Genomic DNA, 26485 nt, shown 5'->3' on the forward strand with positions numbered 1-26485 from the left:
TGAGTCGGTCTGTCCCTGTGCTCAATACAAAGCTGGAATAATGACAACTGGAGAAAAATCTATAATCTCCAAAATAAGTCCTACTGGAAAAAAAAATTGTCAAGCTGTACGTCAGCTGTCCAAATATGCACTATTTTAAACAAAACTAGTAATTTCATCAACTCCCTGACTCGACAGCACAGTAGAATTCCATAAACTGCACCCTGAAGCTCCCACTGGGTCCTTCTAAATCAAATACAAATGTGCTATAGGCAGTATTTATTAGGACATAAAACAATGCATATTTTAGACAAGGATTAAGATTTCCCCCCTTAACAATAATCAACCAATACACACCTAATTCTCATATTTCAATTTTTATTTTTTTTTATTTTTTTTCTGGTAGACAGTACCACTTGACAATTATACTGCACCAGGCATAAGAAGTTAAGATTTCCACCACAGGGACGTTTTGTATTCAGAATCCAATATAAATATTTCTAGTCAGACATCTCCATGGCTACAGATATTTGGTTGCTTGATTTATATGCATAGAAAGAAACAGTTGTCATAACTGTAAAAAGCAGTACTTAACAAGTACTTTTACATGATTGGAATAGTTTTCCTTTAATATTACAATACTGCTTATTGGTCTGAAAACTAGGTCACCCTACATGATGTTCTGATTTTCCCCCAAGGCATCATGAGTATATCTGTTTATTCTTTCACTCCTGCATTTTTAGCCTTCTAGTTGATTTAGGGACTATTTAATCAGAAATCATTTTAGCACTGCAAAAAAAAAAAAAAAGCTTTGTTAAGGGTACATTATAGACCATAATGATTTTCAGACTTCTTTGTATTAAAAAAAAAAAAAAAGGTATTTGGAGGCTCGGAAGAGGCACATGCACATCTGGGGTGAAGGGAACAAAATATAGAGGAGTCTACTAAGCACAAATCTTCCTTCTGGTCCCCAATGCCTTCAAATAAATACAAATATTAAAAAAAAAATCTCACACTGTGATTAAAAAAAAAAAGGTCAGCCTCTTGGACGTCCTGGGAAGTCCGCTTCCAGGAGCCTCGCCCGGGCGGGAGGTCAGTCGTCTGTCTTCCGGGCCAGCCTGCAGAAAGTCCAGTTGTGCTCCACCGTGTTCTCGTTGGCCCGCTCACTCATGTGGTGCACTCGGGTGTTGCGGATCGTGAAACCCTGCTTTGTGATGTACTCCATCAGGTGGACTCGGAGAGAGACTTCCTGGTGATAATCACAGGGTCCAAACGTGAAGGACACCTGGCAATCTCTGGTGTCCATCATGTGCTTATTCCACTTGGTAAAATAGTTTGATATGCCTTCTAGTAAGGAATGGACCTTGGTGGTAATGGTTAACTGGGTTATGATGACAGCTACTGGATTGGAGTACTTAGAAAGCTTCCGGGTACTAGATAACTCCACGACTTCTTCAAAAGTATCCACGGGATACAAAGGCTTGGGGTCATTGAGACACTGAATCAAGGGCTCAATCTGATAAAAGTCTGCCTCTTTCCGAAGCAGATCAAATTCCTTAAAATCCAGGGGTAAGGTCAGCTCTGAAGTTCTTAAGAAGTTGAGGACATATCGGAAAAGAGGTCCATCTCGATCAATGAAGTAATTGCCTTGAGGGTCTCGAGCTGTGGGGAAGTCCCCCCCAAACATGGCTCCAAGCATGGAATCCGGGTAACGCGTCAATGTGGTGAGAGACGTCGTGTACAAGTGTCCACCTACATTTAACGTGACTGGGTCAGTCATCTGAAATTGTTTAAAACATGATCAGTCATCTGAAAAAAGATTTTTTTTTTAAGCCTAACTTTGACAAATTAAGAAAATTAGTGGCAACAAGCAAAGCGAAAGATTCAGGCTACAGCACATCCAGCAAGCCACTGATGCAAAACAGCTTTAGTTTCAGTGAGAAACCCACCCAGATGAAGGGATCTAACATTCGCTTTCAACAGAAAAAAAGAGATATGTCCACCGCTTCAGAGCCTTACACTGAGAAAGGAGGGCATGACTTCCGAAGCCATTTAATTTCAGGCCCAGGGTCTAGAGGTTTTCAGGTTAGAGTACATTATGGGAAGAGGAAGAGAAACTTAAAATATACTCATTTTTTCCCCCAATTTAAAAAAAAAGACTTCTATGTTTCTTAACTCAATTTAACATAAAATAGAATATAAATGATTGAATAACATAAAGATACCTACTTTCAATATTTTCGTCTTTTCCCCCTCAACATAAGGAGGGAAATGATGAAATTTTAAAAATAAAACTTTATGTGGACTTAATCTCAACTTTTCATGGAAGAAATAGTGCCAAATACTAACTTAAAATACACAGTTTGGTCAAAACAATCTCATATTTTTTGTTGTTGTTCAGCCTCTAAGTCATGTCCAACTTTTGCACCTCCACTGACTGCAGCCCGCCAGGCTCCGGTCCATCGGATTCTCAAGGCAGGAAGACTGGAGTGGGTTCTCACATACCCAAAGGCTAATAGCAGCTTTCAAATTTCATAATCTGATAGCATAATCACTTTTGTAACATTAATGTCACAATCTGACCTTTAATTTTGAAAAGCAAGCTTCTCTAAATAAGACATATCTTTGGCTTTTAAAACCATACTTAAGAAATAAAGCAAGACAGGTAAAGACAGGTAATATGCAAATAAAATACTTCTTACCAAAGGAAAAAAATAAATAGGAAGACACAGGCACATGCAAAAAAAAAAAAGTGCCAGTGGGCAAGGCGGCATCTTCCCAACCACTAACCTCGCCAACCACAAGAAAGTGTCCTGTCTCACCTACTACACATTCACTAACAGTCAGTACTCTAAGAAGGAAGCGTCTCAAGAGAAAGATACTTTAAGACCAAAAGAACAGTGATCATTAAAAGTTACATGGAGAGTCCACGCTGAGCTTGAGCTCGCTTACTTAAAAACACCAAACAAAGTTAAAACACCCCAAAATACACAGAAACTAATTGGGAGGGAGGGAAGGGGTTGTACCATCGGTAAGTTCTGTTCTCATTGAGATGCATTATACCTAAGAATACATATGAAGCGAGAAAAGACACACAGGAATAATTTGCCAGCCTTCAAAATGCATCCTCAAAAGCCTCTCACCATATAGCCCCAGTCTCCATTATCCATCTGCTCCAGTGCTGCGTCTCGGGGAGCCCAGGTTCCAGGGAAACTTGGGGAAGAGAAAAAGACACGTGACAGTGCATATCACCAGGAAAACAGCAGTAACGTTTTCTCACCCAACAGCAGGCCGAACACCAGAGAAATACTCTTCTTTGCTCTAAGGCAAAGATCTAGGGGAGAAACGACTTCCCAAAGGTCTTCTAGGGGTCCCCCGACATCCTCACCACGATGGGTACCTAAGAGACTGGCAAATGTTTACAGAGGAAAGAGTTATCCTAAACTTTGAGAGGAAGGTAGAGAGTCTAGGGAGTAAACCAGTTATTCAAATTCTACCTATCTTCTCTGAAAATTCAATTTTTAGAACTCCTGCAGGAGAACACTATGATTAACGCTACAACATTATCTGGTACAAAACTATGACAATCCTTATCGAAAAGGTTAACAGAGGGAAATAGTAAACTCTTCATAAGCATTTCAGCTACATAAAGCTAAACATCTTAGTAACAGCATTAGAAACCATAGACCTCCAAGACACTGGCGTCTCCTTCCAAGAGAAATACACCAGCAACGTAGCTCTGCTGGAACACAGAAGACCTAATTACACTTTTAATAATGATACATTTTCTACAGTAATCAAAACAAATACAAAACAAGTTAAATGCCAAACCATTAGAGCACAATTTGGGGCAGAAAAGAACCTTACCAATCTATCATGAGAGTCACTAGGCTGGCACTTAGGAAGGGACAGCCTGAAGACATTGACAAACACCCAGATATTCATGATGCCATTTTGATTTTATTTTTATCTACAATTCAAAAGCAGTTAAACAAACAGTTTCTCAGCTCCCGAACTGCTTCAGTCAGTTCTCCTTCACACACATTAATCCCCAAACCACCCCGCAATGCAAACTCCAGGGCAAATTTCAAAAGCTTTGGCAAGAGACAATAAGAAACATGGGCTTAAGGGTATTTAACCAGGAAAAGCACTGTTTGTTTGTTTGGTCTTGTTTTTTTTTGTAACGGATTCATTTTTCCCACTTTTAGAGGAATCTGGCACACTAATTCCCAGAACAGGCCCTGGCTACAGAAGATCACAAAGGCTCTTTCTCAAAAGGTCACTCAGGCATGTAGAGAACATTTGCATAGCACAGCAGGGGCTGAAATCAGAGCCTCAAGCATCCATTTCTCTACCTTGCAAATTCTTCAAAGCAAACAAGCTAAAATGTAAACCAGACAACTGTGGGGTCAGTTTTTAATTCTCCACACTCAGCAGTTGGGTATAGGTAGGGCTCCACATGCTATAGGCTGAGAAATGGAACAAATGTCAAATTCAGGGCTGTGATGACAACCTTTCATTCCTCTGACTGACTTCAACAACAGAAGTTGAAGTAACAGAACCAAGAAACAGGTTTTTACCAATTTGTATTACGTGCACCTGATTCAATTACTGATGCGACAGACAGATCAGCAGATGGAACAACTGAGCGATTTAAACGGTCAGTCACCCAAAAGTTCTGCTAGGATGCCCACCTCTGGCCTTACCCCATCACCCAAAGGGTTCATTACTGGCAGCCTCAAAAATAATTCAGTCGACCAACATTCACTGGAGGGTAGAAGGGGCGGTGGGGGGCCTATGTGCAATCCAGATATACACGAACAGGAAAGTATGGTCCTTGCCCTGGTGGGGCTTTCAATCTATGAAGAAGGGCCAGATGCAACAACTAAAGTACAGAATTCAAAGGTCCTATATAAGAGATGGACTGGCAGAGCGCTGAGGGAGAAAGCGAGAACAACGCCAAACATGAAAATGGAGGGCTCTGGGGAAGGGCTCGTGTCAATGGAACTCAGCAGGAATGTTTGGACAACCTGAAAAGGGATTCTAGAATAAAGAAACAATTTAAGTAAAGGGCTGAGGGCTCCCCCACAACATCCCTGATACAGTAAGCAGAATGTGAATAATTATCTTACTTTTGGAGATGCTTCCCTGGTGGCTTGGCTGATAAAGAATCCGCCTGCGATGCAAGGGACCCCGGTTCGATTCCTGGACTGGGAAGATCCCCTGGAGAAGGGATAGCCTACCCACTCCAGTATTCTTGGGGTTCCCTTGTGGTTCAGCTGGTAAAGAATCCGCCTGCAATCCGGGAAACATGGCTTCAATCCCTGGGTTGGGAAGATCCCCTGGAGAAGGGAAAGGCTACCTATTCCAGTGTTCTGGTCTGGAGAACTCCACAGACTTTATAGTCCATGGGGTCATAAAGAGTCGGACACGACTAAGTGAATTTCACTTTCCACTTCCGGAGATGTAACAGAGAAAAGGCACTTTAAGAGATTTGCTCAAGGGCCCATGGCTAGAAAGTAACTGAACAGGAGTTTGGGTTTTCTGATTCTTAGTCCAAATCTTTCCACAAACCTCTTCCTCCAACAGAAACTATAAGAATAATATCCAAGAAACGAGAAATCCAAAGGATTAACTTAAAAACCCCTAACAGCCATCTATTAACGCTATCCACCTAAGGGTTTATTTACAAATGTAACAGTAACTCAGCCAAAGTGAGCAGTTATCATGGATTTGGAAAATTCCCTTGAAGCAAAATGCCAAGGACCTACTGTCCAGTGTGGGCTTCCCTGACGGCTCCCACGGTAAAGCGTCTGCCCGCAATGCGGGAGACCCGGGTTTGTTTCCTAGGTTGGGAAAGTCCCCTGGAGAAGGAAATGGCAACCCACTCCACAGCACTGTTGCCTGGAAAATCCCATGGACGGAGGAGCCTGATAGGCTACAGTCCATGGGGTCGCAAAGAGTCGGACACGACTGAGCGACTTCACTTCACTTCACTGTCCAGTGTGATTTGAGACTGCTATCTTCGGTCTCAAACAACTCCACTCTGTAAATATACAAATAGTTGAATGAGACATCGGAGATGCAAAAAAAAAAAAAAAGAAAGAAAAAAAGGAGACCAAAGACAAGTAAAAACCAAACAGAGAAACAAGTATCATCAAAGTCACGGCTGTTATGCAAGGACTGTCCATTATTAATCCTTCCTTTTTTTACTGCTAAATCAAAACAAGATAGCTTTCTGCGCAATCACACACACACGCAGATGATGCTCCTGAATCTGTTCTACAGCAAAAGGCAAGGTTCTATTCCTGTACAAAGATGTAATAAAACCTCAAAGCTTAATAATTCAGGAAAGCAATTATGGAGATCTATATAAGTCCATGTTTCTTTAAAAAGTACCCAAAAGCTTCCCTTCATTTCTGTATAAGATACATCAAAATAAGATGAAGTTACTATCAATTTCAACTACTAAACTGTACCCTCAAAATGAAAATGTCCACTTAAGAGCTCTAGAGCAGGAAAAATAGCAATGATTAATTTACATTTTAGTTCTATGCCTTCCAAACATCCTCTGTAGAGACACTCAGATACAGCACAAACTAAAAAAAGCAAGGACATTCCTGGTCAACCAGTAGCTGGATAATCAACCTCTGAACTGATGACTGTTAGGACCATCTTAGAGACAATGCAGATAAACAAAATAAAACACAGTGCAAAAGAATTTCCAGAATAGCTTCAGTCTCTTCTACTAAGTCATTTTCCAGAGCTGCTAACAATTAGAAATGATTCATTTGCTTTTCATCTTCTCTCCCTTCTGGCACTCAGCAGTGGAGGACTTAATGAGAAATTGAAGGACCACAAGACAGACAGCAGAAGGAAGCTCTTGAAATGGGCATCAAATGTGCCTGTCTTATTTGAGGAACACACACCTAATATTTCAGAAAAATGGACAGGAATGGAGATCATGAAGGTACCAAGGAAAAACATCTTTCCTTTATAGTGACTTGCCTTACTAAAAATTGTTTTAAACAACAATACTGCTACTGCTAAGTCACTTTAGTCGTGTCCAACTCTGTGTGACCCCACAGACGTCAGCCCACCAGGCTCCCCTGTCCCTGGGATGCTCCAGGCAAAAACACTGGACTGGGTTGCCATTTCCTTCTCCAATGCATGAAAGTGAAAAGTGAAAGGGAAGTCGCTCAGTTGTGTCCGACTCTTCATGACCCCATGGGCTGCAGCCCACCAGGCTCCTCCGTCCATGGGATTTTCCAGGCGAGAGTACTGGAGTGGGGTGCCATCGCCTTCTCTGAATGCAACCAAACCCATAAATTCAAACAGACTTCTGACCCTGTAAAATCAAGTTCACCTGAAAAGATCTGACCTTTGGTGCAAATAAAATACATGTGGTAACAACCAGCAGACTGTTCCCAAAGGAAGTAAAGCAGTTCTGAAAATTCACCCAGATGCAGCTTCAAAGGTTAATTATGACTAATATATAAATTCTGACAGTGTAATGTTAGCAGATAATTATGTTAAGGAAAACACAAACTCAAGAATTTATGAAAGCCTTAAAAAAAAAACTGTTAACAATTTTCTAGATTAGCAAATGTGAAAAACACACAATTCAACAAGTGAATGACTTAAAGAATAAACTAAGAACCCCTGAAACTCATTTTCCTCACCACAGCAGAATTCAATCACAGGCTTCGTGGTTATGATGAACTAATGCAACACACATATTCTGGGCTTATCATTTCTGCTACAGACTAAGAATTCTCTGGAATAAAACTCCTGCTCCTACCCTATATAATAACTTATACACTGCAATACACACCTCCAAACTTGAATAAATAATAAACACATAACTATTTCCTTCCCTAAGTTTCCAGGTAGCCCTTTTAAAATGCCTTTCTACTAAAATCTTTGTAGCTGGCATTCAGAAGAGACAACTCAACAAATTCCATCTATACATACCTTCAAAATCACCTTTGTGCTGAATTTCTCTGTTCTTGAAATGTGGGAGTTTTTCAAAGTGAAATACTTTTTATAGTAACTAGTTCATCAACTAAAGGAGTCTTTGGGGTTAACATTCACATCAGGCTGGTTTAAGTAGCCAGGCACAGAAGGAGAATGTGATTATGGTGTTAGGTTACGCTTGACCATAACCAATACACAAATAGACCGTTTCATCCAAAACCTAATTCCTTTTTCTCTCTGCCCTCTCCATGTGGTCTACAAAAAAGGCGCTCTACGTTGAAAAGTGACTTTTCCTACTGAAGAGCTACCACAAATAGTCACAAAACCATACCATCCCTCTTACCTTAATTTCTGTAAGATAAAACAGAATAATACCACATTCCCAAAAGGAACAGTACCACTTAAGCACAACACAGAGGCAACACCTGGCCTACAGGGTGACAGATGGGGGCCTGGGGTTTGAGGTCATAGACAGGTCAGAGCAGGAGAGAGAGAAAAGGCCACAGGTGAGGATCCTTAAGCCAGCTTGGCTTCATGACTAATTATAAGACCCAGAGTAAATCACTCTGTATTGCCCACCTGCTTCTTGGAGAAAAAATAAGTGAGATCATGAATCGAAAATTTATGGGTAAACTGGCAAATGTGAAATACTACTGGCAGTAGCATCCTTACAATTTCTGTGGCGAATTGAGAAACCTGAGTGTGGACACAAGTAATTCAGAGCGTGGGCATGGAGACCGGGCAAGTATGGAAGAGGAGGGCACTTAATTTGCTTCCAGTCCCCCTCATCCCGTCCTCCTTTTCCTGGAGCCCCACAAGGGAGAACCACAGGTAAGGTGGAGCATCTGGCTTTCACAGAGACCACCAGACGTCTGACCTCTTCATCACAGAAGGAACTCTAAAGCATGACTCGGGATTATGTCCAAGGTAAAGCCAAATCCAAGTAAGTATTTGGATTCCATTTTCAATAGACTCCAAATATCACAATCCAAGACACGTTCAGTGATTCACAGATTCACTCTAAAATTTCTTCATGTAGTAATGCTTTAAACTGTGACAAATTAAAATTTAAATGACATGAACCTTAGAAACAGCATCTGTGGCGGTCCTCACCACTCAATTCTTAATATTTATGATGTTATGCAAAATGAAGTACTAGTATGGTCTGACCAAAGAGCAAGTTGTCTCAACCTACCAACCATGCAGGTTAAAAAAGAGATTTTCCTTTTCCTAGCTACACATCTGTTTGTTCGAAAACACCTCAGTCCTGGGCTCAGTCCTGTGCTAAACGCTGTCCCCTCGCTTCTTTCCTCTCTTGGAATCGTTCATATACTCAGGCGTTTGTGACAGCAAAGAAAATGCACATACCAAAGGGAAACGGTAAGACACGCTTAGGCTACCCCAAACGCTCTTGGCCAAACCAAGTTACCTCAGGTCTCGGGGCACTCAAACCTCTTCTATCACAAAGCCCTAAAATCGGAAGTAGCCAACTTGTTCTAGAACTGGTATAGTTGCAGAAACATGATAACTTCAGCACAATATCCAAAAAGGATCTCTGCTTCGTTTCTGGAGTCCCACCCCTCAGACAGCCTCCACCACTGACAGCCCAGCCCGGCAGGTGCTTCAGGGGCTCCTCACCACCACGGCCATTTATTACCTCTGACGTCCAGCATTAAGAATGCCCTGGGCACACACAAATCTGGGCATTAAGAACTCACCTGCGGTCAATCCCTCTTTGGGGCAGAAAAATCCCCTAAGGCAGGGTTCAGAAGTCCTGCCGGGGGCTTTAAAATAAGGAAAACTGTAGCCAATAAGCACCACCCACAATCAATCATCTTCCAGCAAACCTTGAGGTGCTCCCGTCCCGGCTTCACTGCTGCCCACGGGCAGAGTCCCCCACCCCGACCCGGGCCCCGGGCGTGGGACGGGAGACACTTGGGGCCCGGGCATGGGGCGCGCACCCGAGCCCTAAACCCGGGTCCGCCGAACCCGCAAGTCCCAGCGGGGCAGGCCCCGGATCCTCCGCCCAAGGCCGGCCTCTGGTCGCGGGCAGCCCGCGGCGGGTTCGTGCCAGCCCCGGAGCGCGCCGCCTGGACTCCCCGAGGTCCCCTGAGCGCGGCCCCGCCACCGCCCGGGTTCCCCTCAACCCCGCTGCCGGGCCGCTCCGCGCGGTCTTCTGCTAGAGCCCGGCCCTCCCGTGCCCGGGGCCTCCGCGCCGTGGGCCCGCCCCTACTCACTGCGCTGCGGCGGCGGTGGCTGCCGGGCCGGGAGACGCCGGCGGCCGGAGAGCGCGAGCGCGAGGACGAGCGAGCCCGCGCCCGGCGGCGGCGGCGGCGGCGGCAGAAGGGACGACTGAGCCCGCGCCCGGAGTTGCGGCTCCTGCCGCCCGGCGCGGGCGGCGCCTTTCCAGCGGAGACGCGGCGCCACAGGCGCGGGCGCCCCCTAACGGCGTCGCGGGCTAGTGACCGAAGGGCCGAGCGGCCGGAGAAACTCAAACCAGGCGTAGCCTGGGCGGCTCCTTCAGGCTGGCTCGGCGGCAGCCCTGAAGCCCCGCCCCGACGCCCGATCCCGCCCCCGAGGCTCGGGCCCCAGACCCACGCGCTCCGCCCAGAATTCGCCCGACGTCCCGCCTCCGCCCGCACTGGGCGATCTGCCCAGCCCGGCACTTTTCGCTAGGACTCAAACCTAGTTTCTCCGGTCATTTTACGAATACTTAAGGGATCCCAACCAAGTGCCAGGCCTGGCGAGTAAAGTGGTCACCAAGAAGGAGGGGCTTCCTAATGAAAGGAGAAACATTAAAGACCCAAGTAAACAGCCGACAAAAAAATGACTACAAAAAAAAAGTTATGATTATAAAATGTTGGGAGGTACATGAATTCGATGGAGAATAAGCGGAGGGGGCCTCTGCTGCAGATACGGTGACTATACAAGATCTCGACTCTGGGACTGTGGTCCCAGGACTCCTGGCCTTACCCTCTGTGGGATTGATACGGTCACCTCTCCAGTCTGTGGGCGGAGTAGAGAAAGACAGCCAGCTGGAGAGAAGGGCAGCAGAGAAAACGACCAGTGCAAAGGCTCTGAGGACTGAAGGAGCCATCCCTAGAGGAAGCTGGCACCAATACTGTCCTCATTTCACCACGAAGGAAGCCAAGGCTGCAAGAGTGGGGAATTACCTAAAGTCTGAGCTAATTGGTTTCCAAACATTCCTTCCAAACAGAACTCACTTCCGGCTAACCAAATCCCCATCCCTTTCCAGGTGGGATCAGGTACAGGGATTTTGCCACTTCTCCTTCACAATAAGCAAGAGAGTTCCAGAGAAATGTCTATTTCTGCTTTATTGACTATGCCAAAGTCTTTGTTTGACTGTGTGGATCACAATAAACTGTGCAAAATTCTGAAAGAGATGGGAATACCAGACCACCTGACCTGCCTCTTGAGAAATCTGTATGCAGGTCAGGAAGCAACAGTTAGAACTGGACATGGAACAAACTGGTTCCAAATAGGAAAAGGAGTACAGCAAGGCTGTATATTGTCAACCCTGCTTATTTAACTTACATGCAGAGTACATCATCCCAGAGAAGGAAATGACAACCCACTCCAGTATTCTTGCCTGGAGAATCCCGGGACAGAAGAGCCTGGTGGGCTGCCATCTGTGGGGTCGCACAGAGTCGGACACAACTGGAGCGACCTAGCAGCAGCTCCAGAGTACATGAGAAATGCTGGGCTGGAGGAAGCACAAGCTGGACTCAAGATTGCTGGGAGAAATATCAATAACCTCATATATGCAGATGATACCACCCTTTGGCAGAAAGTGAGGAACTAAAGAGCCTCTTGATGAAAGTGAAAGAGGGGAGTAAAGAAGTTGGCTTAAAGCTCAACATTCAGAAAACTAAGATCCTGGCATCCCGCCCCATCACTTCATGGCAAATAGATAGGGAAACAGTGGGAACCGTGACAGACTTTATTTTGCGGGGGGGCTCCAAAATCACTGCAGATGCTGACTGCAGCCATGAAATTAAAAGACGCCTACTCCTTGGAAGAAAAGTTATTACCAACCTAGACAGCGTATTAAAAAGCAGAGACATTACTTTGCCAACAAAGGTCCATCTAGTCAAGGCTATGGTTTTTCCAATAGTCATGTATGGATGTGAGAGTTGGACTATGAAGAAAGCTGAGCGCCAAAGAATTGATACTTTTGAACTGTAGTGTTGGAGAAAACTCTTGAGAGTCCCTTGGACTAAAAGGAGATCCAAAAAGTCCATCCTAAAGGAGGTCAGTCCTGAGCATCCATTGGAAGGACTGATGTTGAAGCTGAAACTCCAATACTTTGGCCACCTGATGTGAAGAACTCATTGGTAAAGACTCTGATGCTGGGAAAGATTGAAGGCAGAAGGATAAGGGGATGATGGGATGAAATGGTTGGATGGCATCACTGACTCAATGGACATGAGTTTGGGTAGACTCCGGGGAGTTGGTGATGAACAAGGAGGCCTGGTGTGCTGCAGTCCATGGGGTCATAAAGAGCTGGACATGACTGAGCACCTGAACTGAACTGTACTACACTTTACCAGTATAACCACTTGCCTTGGAAACTCACCTACGCGTCACCATTTCGAGTATGTGACTGCCTCTGGTGTTTATCTGCATGATCATCACAGTTATATCTGATATTTGGTTTTCTCTGAAAAACTCAGTGGGCTTCCCAGGTAGCTCAGTGGTAAAGAATCTAACTGCCAAGCAGGAGATGCGGGTTCCGTCCCTGGGTCAGGAAAGACCCCCTGGAGAAAGAAATGGCAACCCACTCCAGTATTCTTGCCTGGAGAATCCACTGACAGGAGCCTGGCTGGCTAAATAGGTTCCATAAATGGCATACGCTTCATTAATATACCTGAGTGCACCATTATATTCAAAAAGACTAGGTGAGGATACAGGGAAATGTGTGTAAAAATAAGCAGTGCACACAATGGTATACATGGTATAATCCTGATTTTATTTTCAGAAATGTAAATATCCATAGACAAACATTTTGAAGGAAATACATCAAATCATTGATCATAGTTCTAGGCAGTAGGATGGGAATATTAGTGACATTACTTTCAAATGTTCTTCTGAATTTTCTATCTTTCCTAGAGTGCATGGATGCTGAATTTATAATTAGAAAAAAGTTTTTATTTTTTAAGAAAGATAATTCTGATATCACCCAACACTCAGACCTCCAGGATTTGGTGCCAATGAAAATCCAAAACTGCCCTTTGCTTACTGGTATCCCTGAAGGAGTCATTTCCCCTCTCAGGACTTCTATTTCCTCATCTAAAAACTGAGAGGAATTTTTCGGTGGTTGTGTCAGTACAATTCCTACATATCTAAAAGTTTTTATTGCTATTGTAACATATTATCAAATTTACATTTTATAACATATTGATAGTTACTGAAATGTGGTTCATTTTCTATAATTTTATATTCAGCAACTCTTTTAGTTCTAATTGAGTTCTAATAAGTTTGTATGTGCTCTTGAATTTTCTATGTAAGCAGTTATACAGTCTGCAAGTAATAACATTTGGAATCTTCTTGTCCAGTCTTTATTTCCTTTTCCTTATTTTACTGCACTAAAACCTCCAGCACGAATTTGAATAATGATGAAAGTGGCCATTTCTATCTTGTTCTTGACTGTTTCTAATATGGCACCATTAACTGTGGCGTTTGTTGCAGATTTTTGGTGGATTCCCTTTATCAGAGTACGGGAGTGCTGTTCTGCTTTAGTATGAACGGGTGTTGTATCTTTCTGACCTAGGGATTGAACCTGGGTCTCCCGTATTGCAGGCAGATTCTTTTCCGTCTGAGCCACCAGGGAAGCCCTATTGAATTTATCAAATGTGAGATTTCCCGCCCAATGTAGTTAATTACAATCATGGCTTTTACTGTGTTAAACCATCCCTGCATTCCTGGAATAAACACACCTTGATAATGTGCTTTTTTTTTTCTTCTTCATATAGTACTGGATTTCATTTGCTAATATTTTATTTGGAGTTTCTGCATCCAGAACGAGATATGCCTACGATTTTTCCTATCATATTTTCTCTTTATCTGGTTTCATTATCAAAGTGACATGAGCCTCATAAAAAAAATTAAGGAGTGGGTGTCTACTCATTAGAGCAGGCTTTGTAAGACAGAGATTTTCCTGTTGTTTGGGTTTTCCAGAGGATTCTCCTATAGGTCTTCTTGATTTGGGGCCTGGGGGTAGAGAGTTTACCCTTGTATCCTGACTCACAGCATTCAACCTGACCTCAGGGCCCACATCTCCACCTGCGGAGCTCTTGTGGGGCCACCAGGAATCTCCTTGTTGCCGAATCTGAAAGATACCCCTCAGATCTCCCTGAAGTGACATCACTGACCACACTTTCCTAGGGACAACCTCTTCCCCAGCCCTGTTCTAGTTTCTTCCTTCGTCTCAGACTCATGAAGATGCTCCTCCTCTTGGTTTACCCACTCCTATGCCCCGGTTTCTGGCCGAGGCTGTACCCTCTTCTCCATCTACCCTCCCTGTGGACTAACTCAGTCACCTCCATGGATGGCATTATTGTCTCTAAGCCAAAGCATTCCCAAATCCATATCTCCAGCCCAGGTCTCTCTCCTGAACTCCAGACCTACAAATGCTGCATATGCGAAAGCCCCTGCTATGTGCCAAGCACTATGCTAAGTGCTTTTATCCTCCGTATCAGTTATCTACTTCTTGTTGTTCAGTTCCTCAGTGGTGTCTGACTCCTTGCGACCCCATGAACCGCAGCATGCTAGGTTTCCCTGTCCTTCACTATGTCCCGGAGTCTGCTCAAACTCATTGATTCAGCAATGCCATCCAACTATCTCGTTCTGTCGTCCCCTTCTCTTGCCTTCAATCGTTCCCAGCAAAGGTCCTTTCCAATGAGTCGGCTCTTCGCATCAGGTGGCCAAAGTATTGGAGCTTCAGCTTCAGCATTAGTCCTTCCCGTGAATTTTCAGGGTGGCTGCATCATACATTTTCCCAAAATTTAATTTAGGGGCTTAAAACAACAAACTTTCCTTTTTTTTTTTTGGTTACACCACTCAGCCTGTGGAATCTTAGTTTCCAGACCAGGTTCTGAACCCAGGCCAGGGCAGTGAAAGTGCCATGTCCTAACCACTGGACTGCCAGGGAATTCCCAACAAATGCGTTTTTATCTCACAGTTTCTGAAGGTCAAGAATTTGAAAGCGGATTAGGTAGGTAGAAGATCTTGCAGTCTGGATGTCAGGAGGACTGCTGTTGGCTGGGGCGCAGACATGCGCTTCTAGCTAACTCATGTCATTTTCGTGTGGGATCTAGTTTCCCGACCAGGGTTGGAACCCCAGCTCCCTGCATTGGGAGCGCAGAGTCTTAGCCACCAGAGCACCAGCAAAGGCCTGCGTCTTTTATAGCCTAGCCTTGAAAGTGACACACCCACCGTCTCTTGGTCTCACAGACCAAGCCTACCGCGGCGTGGGAGGGCACCACACAAGGACCCGAATACCAGGAGACAGCATCATGAGGGGCAATCCTGGAGGCCGCTGCACCCTCATAACCAGAAGGACGACCCACCTCATCCCATGCATGCAGATGAGAAAACGAAGGCCAGAGAGGTGAAGTCGGAGATCAAGGCCACACGGCCAAGTCCGAGAAAAGAGGTTTGAGCACCGCTTTGCCTGGTTCCCCTTCCGCAGTCCACCACCGGCTCTCTCACCTTCGACATGTACAAACCTGAATGCTCCCGCCTCACCACCCCCAAGCCTCCCAAGTCCCCAGCTCAGCTGGGCAAGTGGCGCCACCGTCCTCCCATCTGTCCAAACCAGCAGCTTTGAGTCACGCCTGCTTCTCCCACCCCCTCACTTCCCAGCACCAGATCACCCAGCCCTGCCAAGTCTTCCTCCTCAGTGCAGCTGGGATCCATCTCGCCTTCCCTTTCTCTTCGTCTCCACTACCATCGCGCGGGGCCGAGCCACCCAACTGTCCGTCCTGGGCATCTGCCATAGCCCCACCCAGGCCTCCTGTGCGCTCTCTGCCCCCATGCTATCCATCCGTCCTCCTCTCCCCAGCGTGAGTCACCTTCAAGAACACAGAGCTGGCCGTGTCACCCTGCCTCCTTTCAGCTTCACTGTCCCTGGCTCCCAGTGCCTTGGGGATCGGGTCCCCATCCCCGCCCTCCCGTGTGATCCAGCCCCTGCCCACTGGTCCAGCCTCTCCCCTCGGCACCTCTTTCCTCTCTTCACCTTCCTGGCCCCTCTGGTATCGGGAATCCACAGCAAAACGTTTTCACTTCAGGGCTGCTATCATGCTGTTCCCTTACCTAAAACACTCTTCCTCAGCCCCCAGGGCAAGCCCTTCTCCTCCTCCTTCAGCACGGTGTCATCTCCCCGAAGGTCATCTTCCCTGACCTCCCAGCCCAGCTGACGTCCCCCAGCAGTAACTCCCACAGCGTCAGTCCGTTCCTGTCCACCTCACTGCTTCTCAGCTGAACCGTGAGCTCCCTGAGAGCAGGAGCCGTTTTGTCCATTTGGTTCACGATAGCACCCGAGGTCTTCGTGTGCCTGGCTGAGCACCTCCTCGACAGCCATGTGACAGTTCAGTGCATTCCCTCCACGCCCTTCCTTCCCCGCAACGCAAACCCCACGCCTCTCTGCCCCTGGACGGTGTTTAGCGCCTTAAGTGAAGCACAGTCACCACCTCCTCTTTGCACATGCTGTGCCCGCCACAGGGGTGCCCCTCCCTCCAGTCGCTCTGTTTACTCAGCTAACTCCTGTATATTCATCAGGAACTAGGGCTGCCAGGTTCATCAAAGGAAAACACAGGATGCTCAGTTAAATCTGAATTTCAGATAAACAACGAATAATTGTTTAAGTATGTCACAAATACTGCACTAAATAACAAGTCGTCCTGTATTTTATCTGGGAACTCTAGCAGGAATGAGCACCGGCTCCCCCTTCCTTGGGGAGACCTCCCTGGTCTCACCCCCCCACCCCCGCCACCCATTCCTGGGCTCCGAGATCATCCCCTCTGCTGCTGCCCCCACTGAGCATAAACACTCAGTCTGTTTATGACTGTCGGTTACCCAGTGGAATGTGACTTTGCTGACAGAGCAGGCCATGTCTCAGCCTTCATTCAGGGAGTCTGGCTTCACCTGGGACAGCCCCAGCCACAAGCCCGGGTAGTGAGGTTTACTGAGTGGAGAATTGAAAACGCACCAAAGAGAAAAGCGCAAACAAGATGGGAAATGGAACCAGCAAATGAAACATGGCCCCCAGAGCAGCATGAATCTCTTGGATGATAACCACAGCAGGAAGCCCCTGCCACCTTACCCCAACTGTGTCACCAGAGTCCCCCCAGCCTCCTGGGGCCCTAGGATGGGTGGGCCAGGCATATGCAAAGAGAAAAGTCCCCCGAACAGACTGCGGAGCGTTCAAATGGGAGGTCCTGTGGGAACTAGAGAGAGAGTGTATGTCTGAAAGATCCAAGAGAGGCTGAGAAAATCCCCTGGGTTGGAAGGTGCCCCCCAAAAAGTTAGGGGATGCTGACCAACTGCTTGGAGAGTCCAAGCAGGTCATCTGGGGGCTAAACCTACATTCGGCCACTTGGGGTGATTCAATTACCCCCCCACAACCCCTCCCAGGATGGAGACAGTCTTTTAGGACCCCAGGAGGTAAGGGATCCTAAAGCAGCTGTGTGAATTATCTGGACCCAAGACTTGGCTGAGGGCTTCCCTGGTGGCTCAGATGGTAAAGAACCTGCCTGCAATGCGGGAGCCCCAGGTTCGATCCCTGGGTTGGGAAGATCCCCTGAAGAAGGGAATGGCAACCCACTCCAGTATTCTTGCCTAGAGAATTCCGTGGATGGGAGGAGCCTGGTGGGCTACAGTCCATGGGGTCTCAAGGAGTCACAGGACTGAGCGATTAACACATTTATGCTTCACTTTTCAAGACTTGGCTGAACTCCTCCCAACCACCCCTCCTGAGGTTTGCTGAAGAGCCGAGCGGATGGCCTGTGGAGAAACCCGCTCCACTCTGCCTTTCTCGGTCTTGTCTCTTGTGTGTATGCGTCTCTCCCTTTCTCCCCCTCAGTCCTTGGGCCACTAGTTTCACTGTCTCAGCTTCTCCTGGGGCTGGTAAAGGCTTCCTTAGCCTTTTGCCCACTGGCTGCCCTGACTGGGAAATCCATTTCTAAACAGTCTCCCGGCTCCACCCTGGGGCCCGGCTCCAGTCCCTCCGCACACTTGCCCCAGCCTCTGGGGCACCCTCTTGCAGCCGGCAAGGTTTCCAACACCTCCCCCACTTCCAGCCATGGAGACGCTTTGGTAAATTTGACAGGAGCGTTTCTCCTTTTTATAAGGTTTCTAATTACCTATTATGTCTAATCTTCTCTTTAATCGGCTTCCAAAACTCAGCTTGGAGCTACAGAACCAGGGGAAGGAATCTGGTTCTCACCAGTGTTGAGAGACAGGCCCTGTGGTCGTCCTTGGATGTCACCAGCCTCTTCACCATTCTGACTCTGTAATTAAAGGGATCAGGAGGTCAGCTTCTGTCTTTAGTCCCTAGAGTGTTTTAGTGGGCCACATGTGAGAAGTTCACGGGCCTTGAGAGTCCTTCTGTGCCAAAAGGGAAGAAAACTGTCTGGACCATGGCACAGCCAGCTGGCACGCAGGAGGCAAGACAACTCCCAATTCTGAGTTCTCACCCTCCCTGACAGCTCAGTGCTCTAAATGCTTGTCAGTAACACATTTCAGGCCTCTGCTGCCCTCCTGCCTGTTGCTAATCCAAACCATTTCCTTGGCATGGGTGTCCTAGCTTAGCAAGAGCCTTATTCACTTAGCAGAGCACACCGCTCTTGTCCCCTCTGTCCAGTCCCTCTCAGGCTGAGTCTCTTCTTCTTAACGCATCCAAGGCCTCTCTTTCCACATGCCCTCCTGCCTGGATGCTCTCCCCCTACCCCTGTGTACTACGGGAACACCCGTGTACCCCGCCCCCAACACCCAAATGCATCGCTTTTATCAAGGAGTCCTGTGGGACTCTGCCTGAACTACAGCTGTATTACCTTTAGAAAGCCCCTGTGTTTTACACAAGGGGCAAATAACAATATTTGTAAAGCTGCCACAGAAAAGGATCTGTTCATGCCCCAGGGGCTTCTGAAACATAAGGTCTATTTAAAAGGCAGGAACATTATTTTAAACCTACTGAGATGTCCTTGGGTTTCATGATGATGGTGGGGGTTCAAAACCTCACTGGCTAATAGTGGATTCATTGTTATCCTGGCAAAAAAAAAAAAAAAAAATGAGCACATCATGTAGAGAAGTAACTATAGTAACCGTGTAAAGAGCCATGTTTCAGGATTCAGAATTCTACACGTGTCACTTATTTCCTGTGCCTGACGTCAGGTTCCGAGAGAGCAGAGCACGTGGGGTGGGACTTCAGCTGACTCACTTGGCCCTGCCACCAGCAGTATGGGTCTGGACCCTCAGCCACAGTTTCTTCCATCATGGAGTCGAATAAAGCAACTCTGGGGCAGGGTTGTTATGACAGTGAAGTGAGGCAATTAAAGTCTGAAAAACTCTGCTAATGCAGAGCCTGGCATAAAGTCGGCACACAATAAATTGGTAGCTCTTATTATAATAACTAATTGCTCTACTGCTGATCTGGAAAGATAAATATAGAATCGAAACTCTGGCAGGCAGCAGGAGAACTGGGCTAAGAGAGGGGGTTACTTTTTGAGACTTGGTGAGTTGATTGTTCCACCAAGGTCTCTTAAGACATCTATTTATTTTGGTTGCAAGTTGAATATTGTCCATGTTGATAACAGCAGTGGATAATTAAGAAACAATGCTTCTGCTAACATCCTTATAGCATTTGTGTAACAAGCTAAATATTATCTTTTTATAGCCCTTTATGTATTAAGATAGACCAAATCTGATCCTGTAATATCACGAGACTAAATTGGCAGGGTAATGTGATTATACAAAATAATAAATAGGAAAGTAATAAATTTTTATCATTTGGAGAGGCATTGTGTCCCCCTCCCCCACCTTGGTTTATTTTGTTTTTTGTAAATTTTGTTACTGAGATATAACATTCATATATCAAATGTGCATAAAACATAAATGAATGGTTTGATGAGTTTTTCACAAAGTGAACACACCTTGTAACCAACACTCAGATCAAGAAACAGACTACCACCAGGACGCCAGAAACTCCGTCATACACCTTGCTGGTTGATCATTTTTCTTACTTTTCCTCCTCCTTCCTCTTCTCTGAGATACAATTTACAAACCATTCAATGTACCCATTTAAAATCTACAGTTTGATGAATTCTTCTAAATACATACACTGTGCGGGGGGCTTTGCAGGTGGCGCTAGTTTAGGTAAAGAACCTGCCTGCCAACACAGAAGACACAAGACATGTGGATTCGATCCCTGGGTCGGGAAGACCTTCTGGAGGAGGAAACGGCACCCCACTCCAGTGTTTTTGCCTGGAGAATCCCATGGACAGAGGAGCCTAGTGGGCTACAGTCCATGGCGTCACAGAGAGTTAGACACGACTGAGCGTATAGAGTGTACAACATCACCACCATCCAGCGTTAGAATTCTTCCATCACCCCCAGAAAGTCCTCTGGTGCCTGTTCAAGGTCAACCTCACTTCCATCTCTAGCCCCAGGCAACCACTGATGCTCTGTCTCTTGCCTCTAATAAAATGTTCATATAGAAGCATACAGAAGCCAACATTCAATGATGTGTTTGTGTCTGACTGGCTTTTTATCATAAAAGATTTAAATATGAATATAGCAAGATTACAGTTTCCCAACTGTGGCACACGAAAGAAGTTCAGGTTGTCACCTAGACATTAGTTGATACCTGAATTGTGTTTTTTTCTAAGATACCGGAAAATAACTAGGACATAAAGCCCTCTGTATCACAGATACTGTTGCTTTGAGCTAGAATAGGTTTTAAAATGTATCAATTTAAAAAAACATGTTGGTAATAACATACATAGTGCACAGATAACGTGAAAATTCTAAGGGTGTGTGCAGCAAACGTTGAAGCCAGTCAAATAGTGAGCTAGATTGAGAGAAATCATTTGTCTGAGCTCTGAAATTCTCTACAGATCAATCAATATGCAGGCTTTTAAAAATAATGTTTAGAATTTTAGGGCTATTCAGGTGTTTTATTGACCATTTCTCTACTTTTTTATTAAGTGCCTTCTGCATGCCAGATACTAGATAAATGCTCACTTAGAGATTCTAGTCACACCACTTTTGTACCTACATCATAAATATTTTTTACAGGACTTTGATGGTAAATGGGCTTTCCTGGTGGCTCAGGCAGTAAAGAATCTGACTGCAATTCAGGAGACGTGGGTTCGATTCCTGGGTTTGGAAAATCCCCTGGAGAAGGGAATGGGCAACCCACTCCAGCATTCATGCCTGGAGAATTCCATGGACAGAGGAGCCTGGGAGGCTACAGTCCACAGGGTCACAAATAATCGGACACGGCTGAGCAACTAACACTTTCACTTTCACTCTGATGGTAAACGCAGTGACAACAGGAGTGTGTGGTTATGCACTCTCACAAAGCAGCTGCCCAGCCAGTTCTGGGCTGACATGAGAAAGAACCAGAATTCAGGGAAGGGAGAGAAAGTGTGTTTGAGTGATGAGGCAGTTGGCTCAAGGGAGGGGAAATTTGGACAAGTAGTTTAAAAGAAAGGAAGATGGTTATAGCAAAAGCAGAAGTAGAGCAGAAAGCAAACATACTCCAGGGTCAAAAGAGTTGACTCTACTGGCAAATGCAGAGTTGAGAAAGGTGAAGAGTTGGCAACAGGACTAGAAGGGCTGATCCAAATGTTGACTACTCTCAAACAGCTATGACTGGACGCCATGGAAACTAACCAGAGACGCAGTCATAATGTCAGTCCGTTGTGGAAGATACAGAGGCCGGCAGGATGAACTCCGGGAGCTGGTGATGGACAGGGAGGCCTGGCGTGCGTGCAGCGATCCATGGGGTCGCAAAGAGTCGGACACCACTGAGCGACTGAACTGAACTGAACTGAGGATGGCTGGATGGACAGATGGATAATGGATGGCTGGATGGATGACAAAAGGCAGGAAAGGATGGTTGCTCAGATGGATGGTCAGCTGCCACATGTAATATATTCCACGTCCATACCTGTGTTGTTAAGTTCTAAAATTAAAGCTCTGTATTATGTGCTGCCTTGACATCTGATAAAACTGGGAGGCCCTTAAATGGTCTAACCACAAGTCTCCTTATCCATTTTTCTGCACCCATAAGGTCCCCTAGCCAAATAACCTTTCTTGTCGAGGGCATTGGGCACAGTTCCTGCTTAACCCTGAGAAGTGGGCTTCAGTTCCTGCCAGCCCATGGAATTATTCCAAAAAGCCAATCAGATCCTCCTGCAGCAACTAAGTGGCACCTCACCTCTTGTGATGCATTCTCGGTTCCCAAGTGTATTCTCACGTGGTCCTGCATGGGTGTGTGGCGTCCTCTTCCCCAAGGCTGAGAGTACCAGTGACTAACAGCTGCTGTCAGTCTCATCTGCCCAGAGGCAAGTGTCGTGTGTTTGGTCATCCCCACAACCACAGACTAGGAATCCCTCCTCACTAACAGGGAGAATGGGAGGTGATCAGAACAATCCTCCCCCATTTTCCTTTGCTAATGGAACTTGCGTTTCATTCAAGGAGCCATCCTCCCTAACATGACTTATCCCTAGCTCAGAGATAAATCCTAACTGGTTTAATTCCACCTTAGGGGTCTCATTAGACCCTAGCATGTAATTCAGTTCTGCCCGCTGCAATGTAAGGTACATCTGATGGGATGACTGTGGGAAAGGTTTCCTGGTTTCTAAAAGTGAGTGAGTGAGTGAAAGTCATGTCCACTGTTTGCAACCCATGGACCATACAGTCCATGGAATTCTCCAGGCCAGAATACGGGAGTGGGGAGCCTTTCCCTTCTCTAGGGGATCTTCCCAACCCAGGGCTCAAACGCAGGTCTCTCGCATTGCAGACGGATTCTTTACCAGCTGAGCTACAAGGAAGCCCAAGAATACAGGAGTGGGTAGCCTATCCCTTCTCCAGCAGATCTTCCCAACCCAAGGATCCAACTGGGGTCTCCTGCATTGCAGGCAGATTCTTCACCAAATGAGCTATCAGGAAAGCCCTCCTAAGAAGAAGAAACTGGAATAAAAGCGCCCCCTGCTCTATCTCTGGATATTGCTGTATCCAGGTAGGATGCCTTTACTTGCTGCTCCAGTTAACCTGTGACCACCAGTAGATACAGCCTACTCGAGAGTAGAATGAGAGAAAGCAGGGAAACCTGGGTCCTTACCAACACCAGTAAGCCACTGATTCAACAGCCACACCTTTGGATGATGTATTTTCTTACTATTTATGCCAGTGTGGGTCGGCATTTTCTCTTCCTTACGGCTGAAAACATCCTTTTGGCACATCACCTTTAAGCTATATTGGTTAATGTGAATTCCTTAATCTATCCATCCATGACATTCTTCTTTTCTCTCACTCATGGCATTTGTAGAGTTTTCAAAAGGACCTTAAGTTTAATGTCCACATTGACAGGTTTAATTAATAAAGATAAGAACTAGGAATTCAGTAACTATTATACACACTCATAATATCCTTGACATAGTTTTTATTATTGCTCCTGTTTTATAGAAATTTTGTGGAGACTCAGACAGGTGTATGATGAGCCCAGATCACACAAACAGCAAGAGTCCGAGCCAGGATATAAAGGCCAGTTCTTACTGTCTTGCCAAAAGCCTGCAGGGCATCCCATTCTGAGTGAGTCTGGCTGGGACTAGGAAATCCAAATGAAGGAAGAATTGAAGGAACCTCAACAGGCAAAAATAAATAAATAAATAAAATAACAGATCTAGAAGGGTATTTCTTACTTTTTTAGGGAAGACAATGCTGCCAGCAACTTTTCACTTTTTTTGGCCACTTCTGAACCAGTCACAAAAGTATTTCAAGTGCAAAATTGCTTGTGAGATGCACAATCAATTGGGTAACAGGCGTTTATGGCGCTCATAACATGGGCCTGGCAGCTGGAGTAACTGCTGGGTGCTGTTTCACTGCCCACGGAGAGAAAGGCTAAACTATACTACAAATTTCATAGAAGTTTTTAAACTCTATCCTAGGCTTACAGGTCTGGCATTACTGCTGAGCATTTTAAGATGCAGCTGAGCACTGCCTACAAATAAGGATTTGGATTTTAGAGTCAGGATGACTGAAATTCAAATCCCAACTCTCTCACTACTGTCTGTGTGACCTTTGGCAAGTTTCTTATTTTCCTGAACCTCAGTGTGCAGATCTGTAAAAAATGGGTATAATCGCAGTTCTTAGTTCAAAAGGCAGGTGTGCTGATTAAATTGGATAATTCCAGGGTTCAGAATGTATTCAATGGATGTTAAAAGGAGATTACTTTTTAACATAATTACCCCTTTTTAAAAAGTAGATGCCTATAGTCTCCCATGTAGAAACACAGAGCTGGAGTAAAGGGTGAACTGACTACCAGCCTGGATTATGCCAGAGACTGTTAATCCACACCGTCAGTTCTTCCTGTGTTTTCCTTTCTCCCTTCCTCTTACTTGAAAAGGGAACTGATTCTGGGAACGCTGCCTGGAGTCTGCAAGCCTATCAAAGGTGGTACAACCAGCCTGAGGGACAACCTCAAATATTCCTGGGGCCCCACAATGCCAGGAAAGCAGCAGAGAACCCTGGAGCCAAAGGGGCCACACAGGTGAGAAATGGAATATTTCTTGTCATATCCATAAACAAGGATGTCACAGTCATCTGCAATTTAGGCCCTCCAAATGTGAATTTCCGAGCCCTAAGAGCAACCAGGAAGGAGAAGGATACCTGAGATCCAGCAGCCACCAAGCTGCAGCCACTCCCTATGGTGAACACTGAGGAAAACCGCACGATATTGGCCCCAGATAGCTGACGTGCAGCTGAAAGGGATGATTTCAGTGAGCCCAGACACTTGCACCTTCCCACACACAGAGAAGCACTAAATTCCTTAATTTGAGATACCTGGTTTTCTTTAATTCACAAAAATATTTTTGATATTCAGACTATCTGCCCTTTGTTGCAAATTTCTATATAATCCGACATCCCCACCCCTCCCAGCCTCTCCCATGGGTTACTTAACATGCTGTCTCCCAGGCTTGAAGTCCTAAAAATTCCTACTGAACAAAACATAACTCTCAACTTTCAGATCGTGACTACTCATATTTTTAAGTCAACATGGGTGAGGCCAACAGGTCCTGTGACCAACCATGTGACTAATGACCCAGAGCCAGAGTTCTCCCTCTCCCCAACCTTGGTCTCGGTTAAACCCCCAGGACCAAGAGACACTCAGTATGTATGTACTGCCGAGGAGAGGGCGGATGTGCCCAGGACAGACTGCCGTTAGAGGCTTTACACCAGCTTAGCAGGACAGAGACCTGCACTCAGAGTGGAGTTCTAGGAAAGCAAGCCTTATTTCTTGCCCACCTGAGTTGCGGGCTGAGATTCATACCAGCTACAGCAAGAATTCAAGAGTTGCTTATTCTCAACAGACTGAGGTGAATACAAGGTCTACAGACTCCAGCAAGGAAGCGAAATAAAGGCAAACGTTGCCACCACTATAGGCCTAGCGCCTGGAGAACAGCAGCCCTTTGGTCTGGGATTTTAGGCACAAACACAGAAGCAAATGAGTGAAGGAGGAACAAAGAAACACACCTGGCAGAAAACAGCCAGTACTCATAGCCTTTCACACCCAGCTCTTAATAAATCCAGAGATTTGGGTTTGCAGCTAGGGTTTACCAATTAAAACCGTGTTGCAACACCTTTCTAGTTTGAAGGGAGAAAGCATAAGGCCTGTGAATTTGAGGATTTGACACCACAGCCTTCTGTGCAAACATCTGACTCACTCTGCCCCTCCAGGGAGGGAAGAAGCAGCTCAGGTTTCACTGTTAGCCCCCAAACCCCACTGTGAATGTCAGTTCTTTCCCAGAAGCAAACTGAACTACCAAATCTGTTTAAATCAGTGCTGACAACCTAAACCCAAGTTTATGAAGCTGCAGGCCACAGAGGAGGCCCTCTGTTCCAGGACTGCGCCATGAGGGGTGAGGAGCCCTAATTCAAATGAACCAGAGCTAGAGTTCACTGTTTTCATCATTTTAACATTTACATTCTGAGAGCCTAGGGAAATGGATCTCCTTATCTCCATTCTAGCCTCCAGCCTTCTGGAAAGGTCAGAGCATGGGAGGAGTCCTGACAGCAGTGAAATCTCAGGAAATCTTGGGCTTACAGGGATGGCAGCGACCATCTAAGTCCACTGACATTTTATGCATGAGTAAACTCAGGCTGAGGAGAGCTTAGAGTACTTTTGCAAAGTCACACTGCTGGATGGCTCACGAACAGTGACTGGAGTCAATGTTACCTTACTCTATTTATTTACCATTTCATTTCATTTCAGTCACTCAGTTGT

At 45.8% G+C, this 26485-nt stretch overlaps 1 protein-coding gene across 4 annotated transcripts in view; it reads right to left on the reverse strand.

Annotated features, from left to right (window-relative positions):
* KCTD6 (potassium channel tetramerization domain containing 6) overlaps positions 344–26485 on the reverse strand; it is a 48153-nt gene continuing 22011 nt past the window's right edge. The window contains exons 2-4 of one of the 4 annotated variants that reach the window (XM_018066765.1): positions 18339–18485; positions 3123–3192; positions 344–1759 (exon numbers count right to left, since the gene is read on the reverse strand). In XM_018066765.1, coding sequence (XP_017922254.1) covers positions 1073–1759; positions 3123–3149 — 714 coding nt within the window. In that variant the 5' untranslated portion in view covers positions 3150–3192; positions 18339–18485 and the 3' untranslated portion in view covers positions 344–1072. The other 3 variants (XM_018066764.1, XM_013973549.2, XM_005695782.3) reach the window with 3 other exon arrangements.

This window comes from Capra hircus, chromosome 22 (genome assembly GCF_001704415.2).
Source record: "Capra hircus breed San Clemente chromosome 22, ASM170441v1, whole genome shotgun sequence".
NCBI lineage: Eukaryota > Metazoa > Chordata > Mammalia > Artiodactyla > Bovidae > Capra > Capra hircus.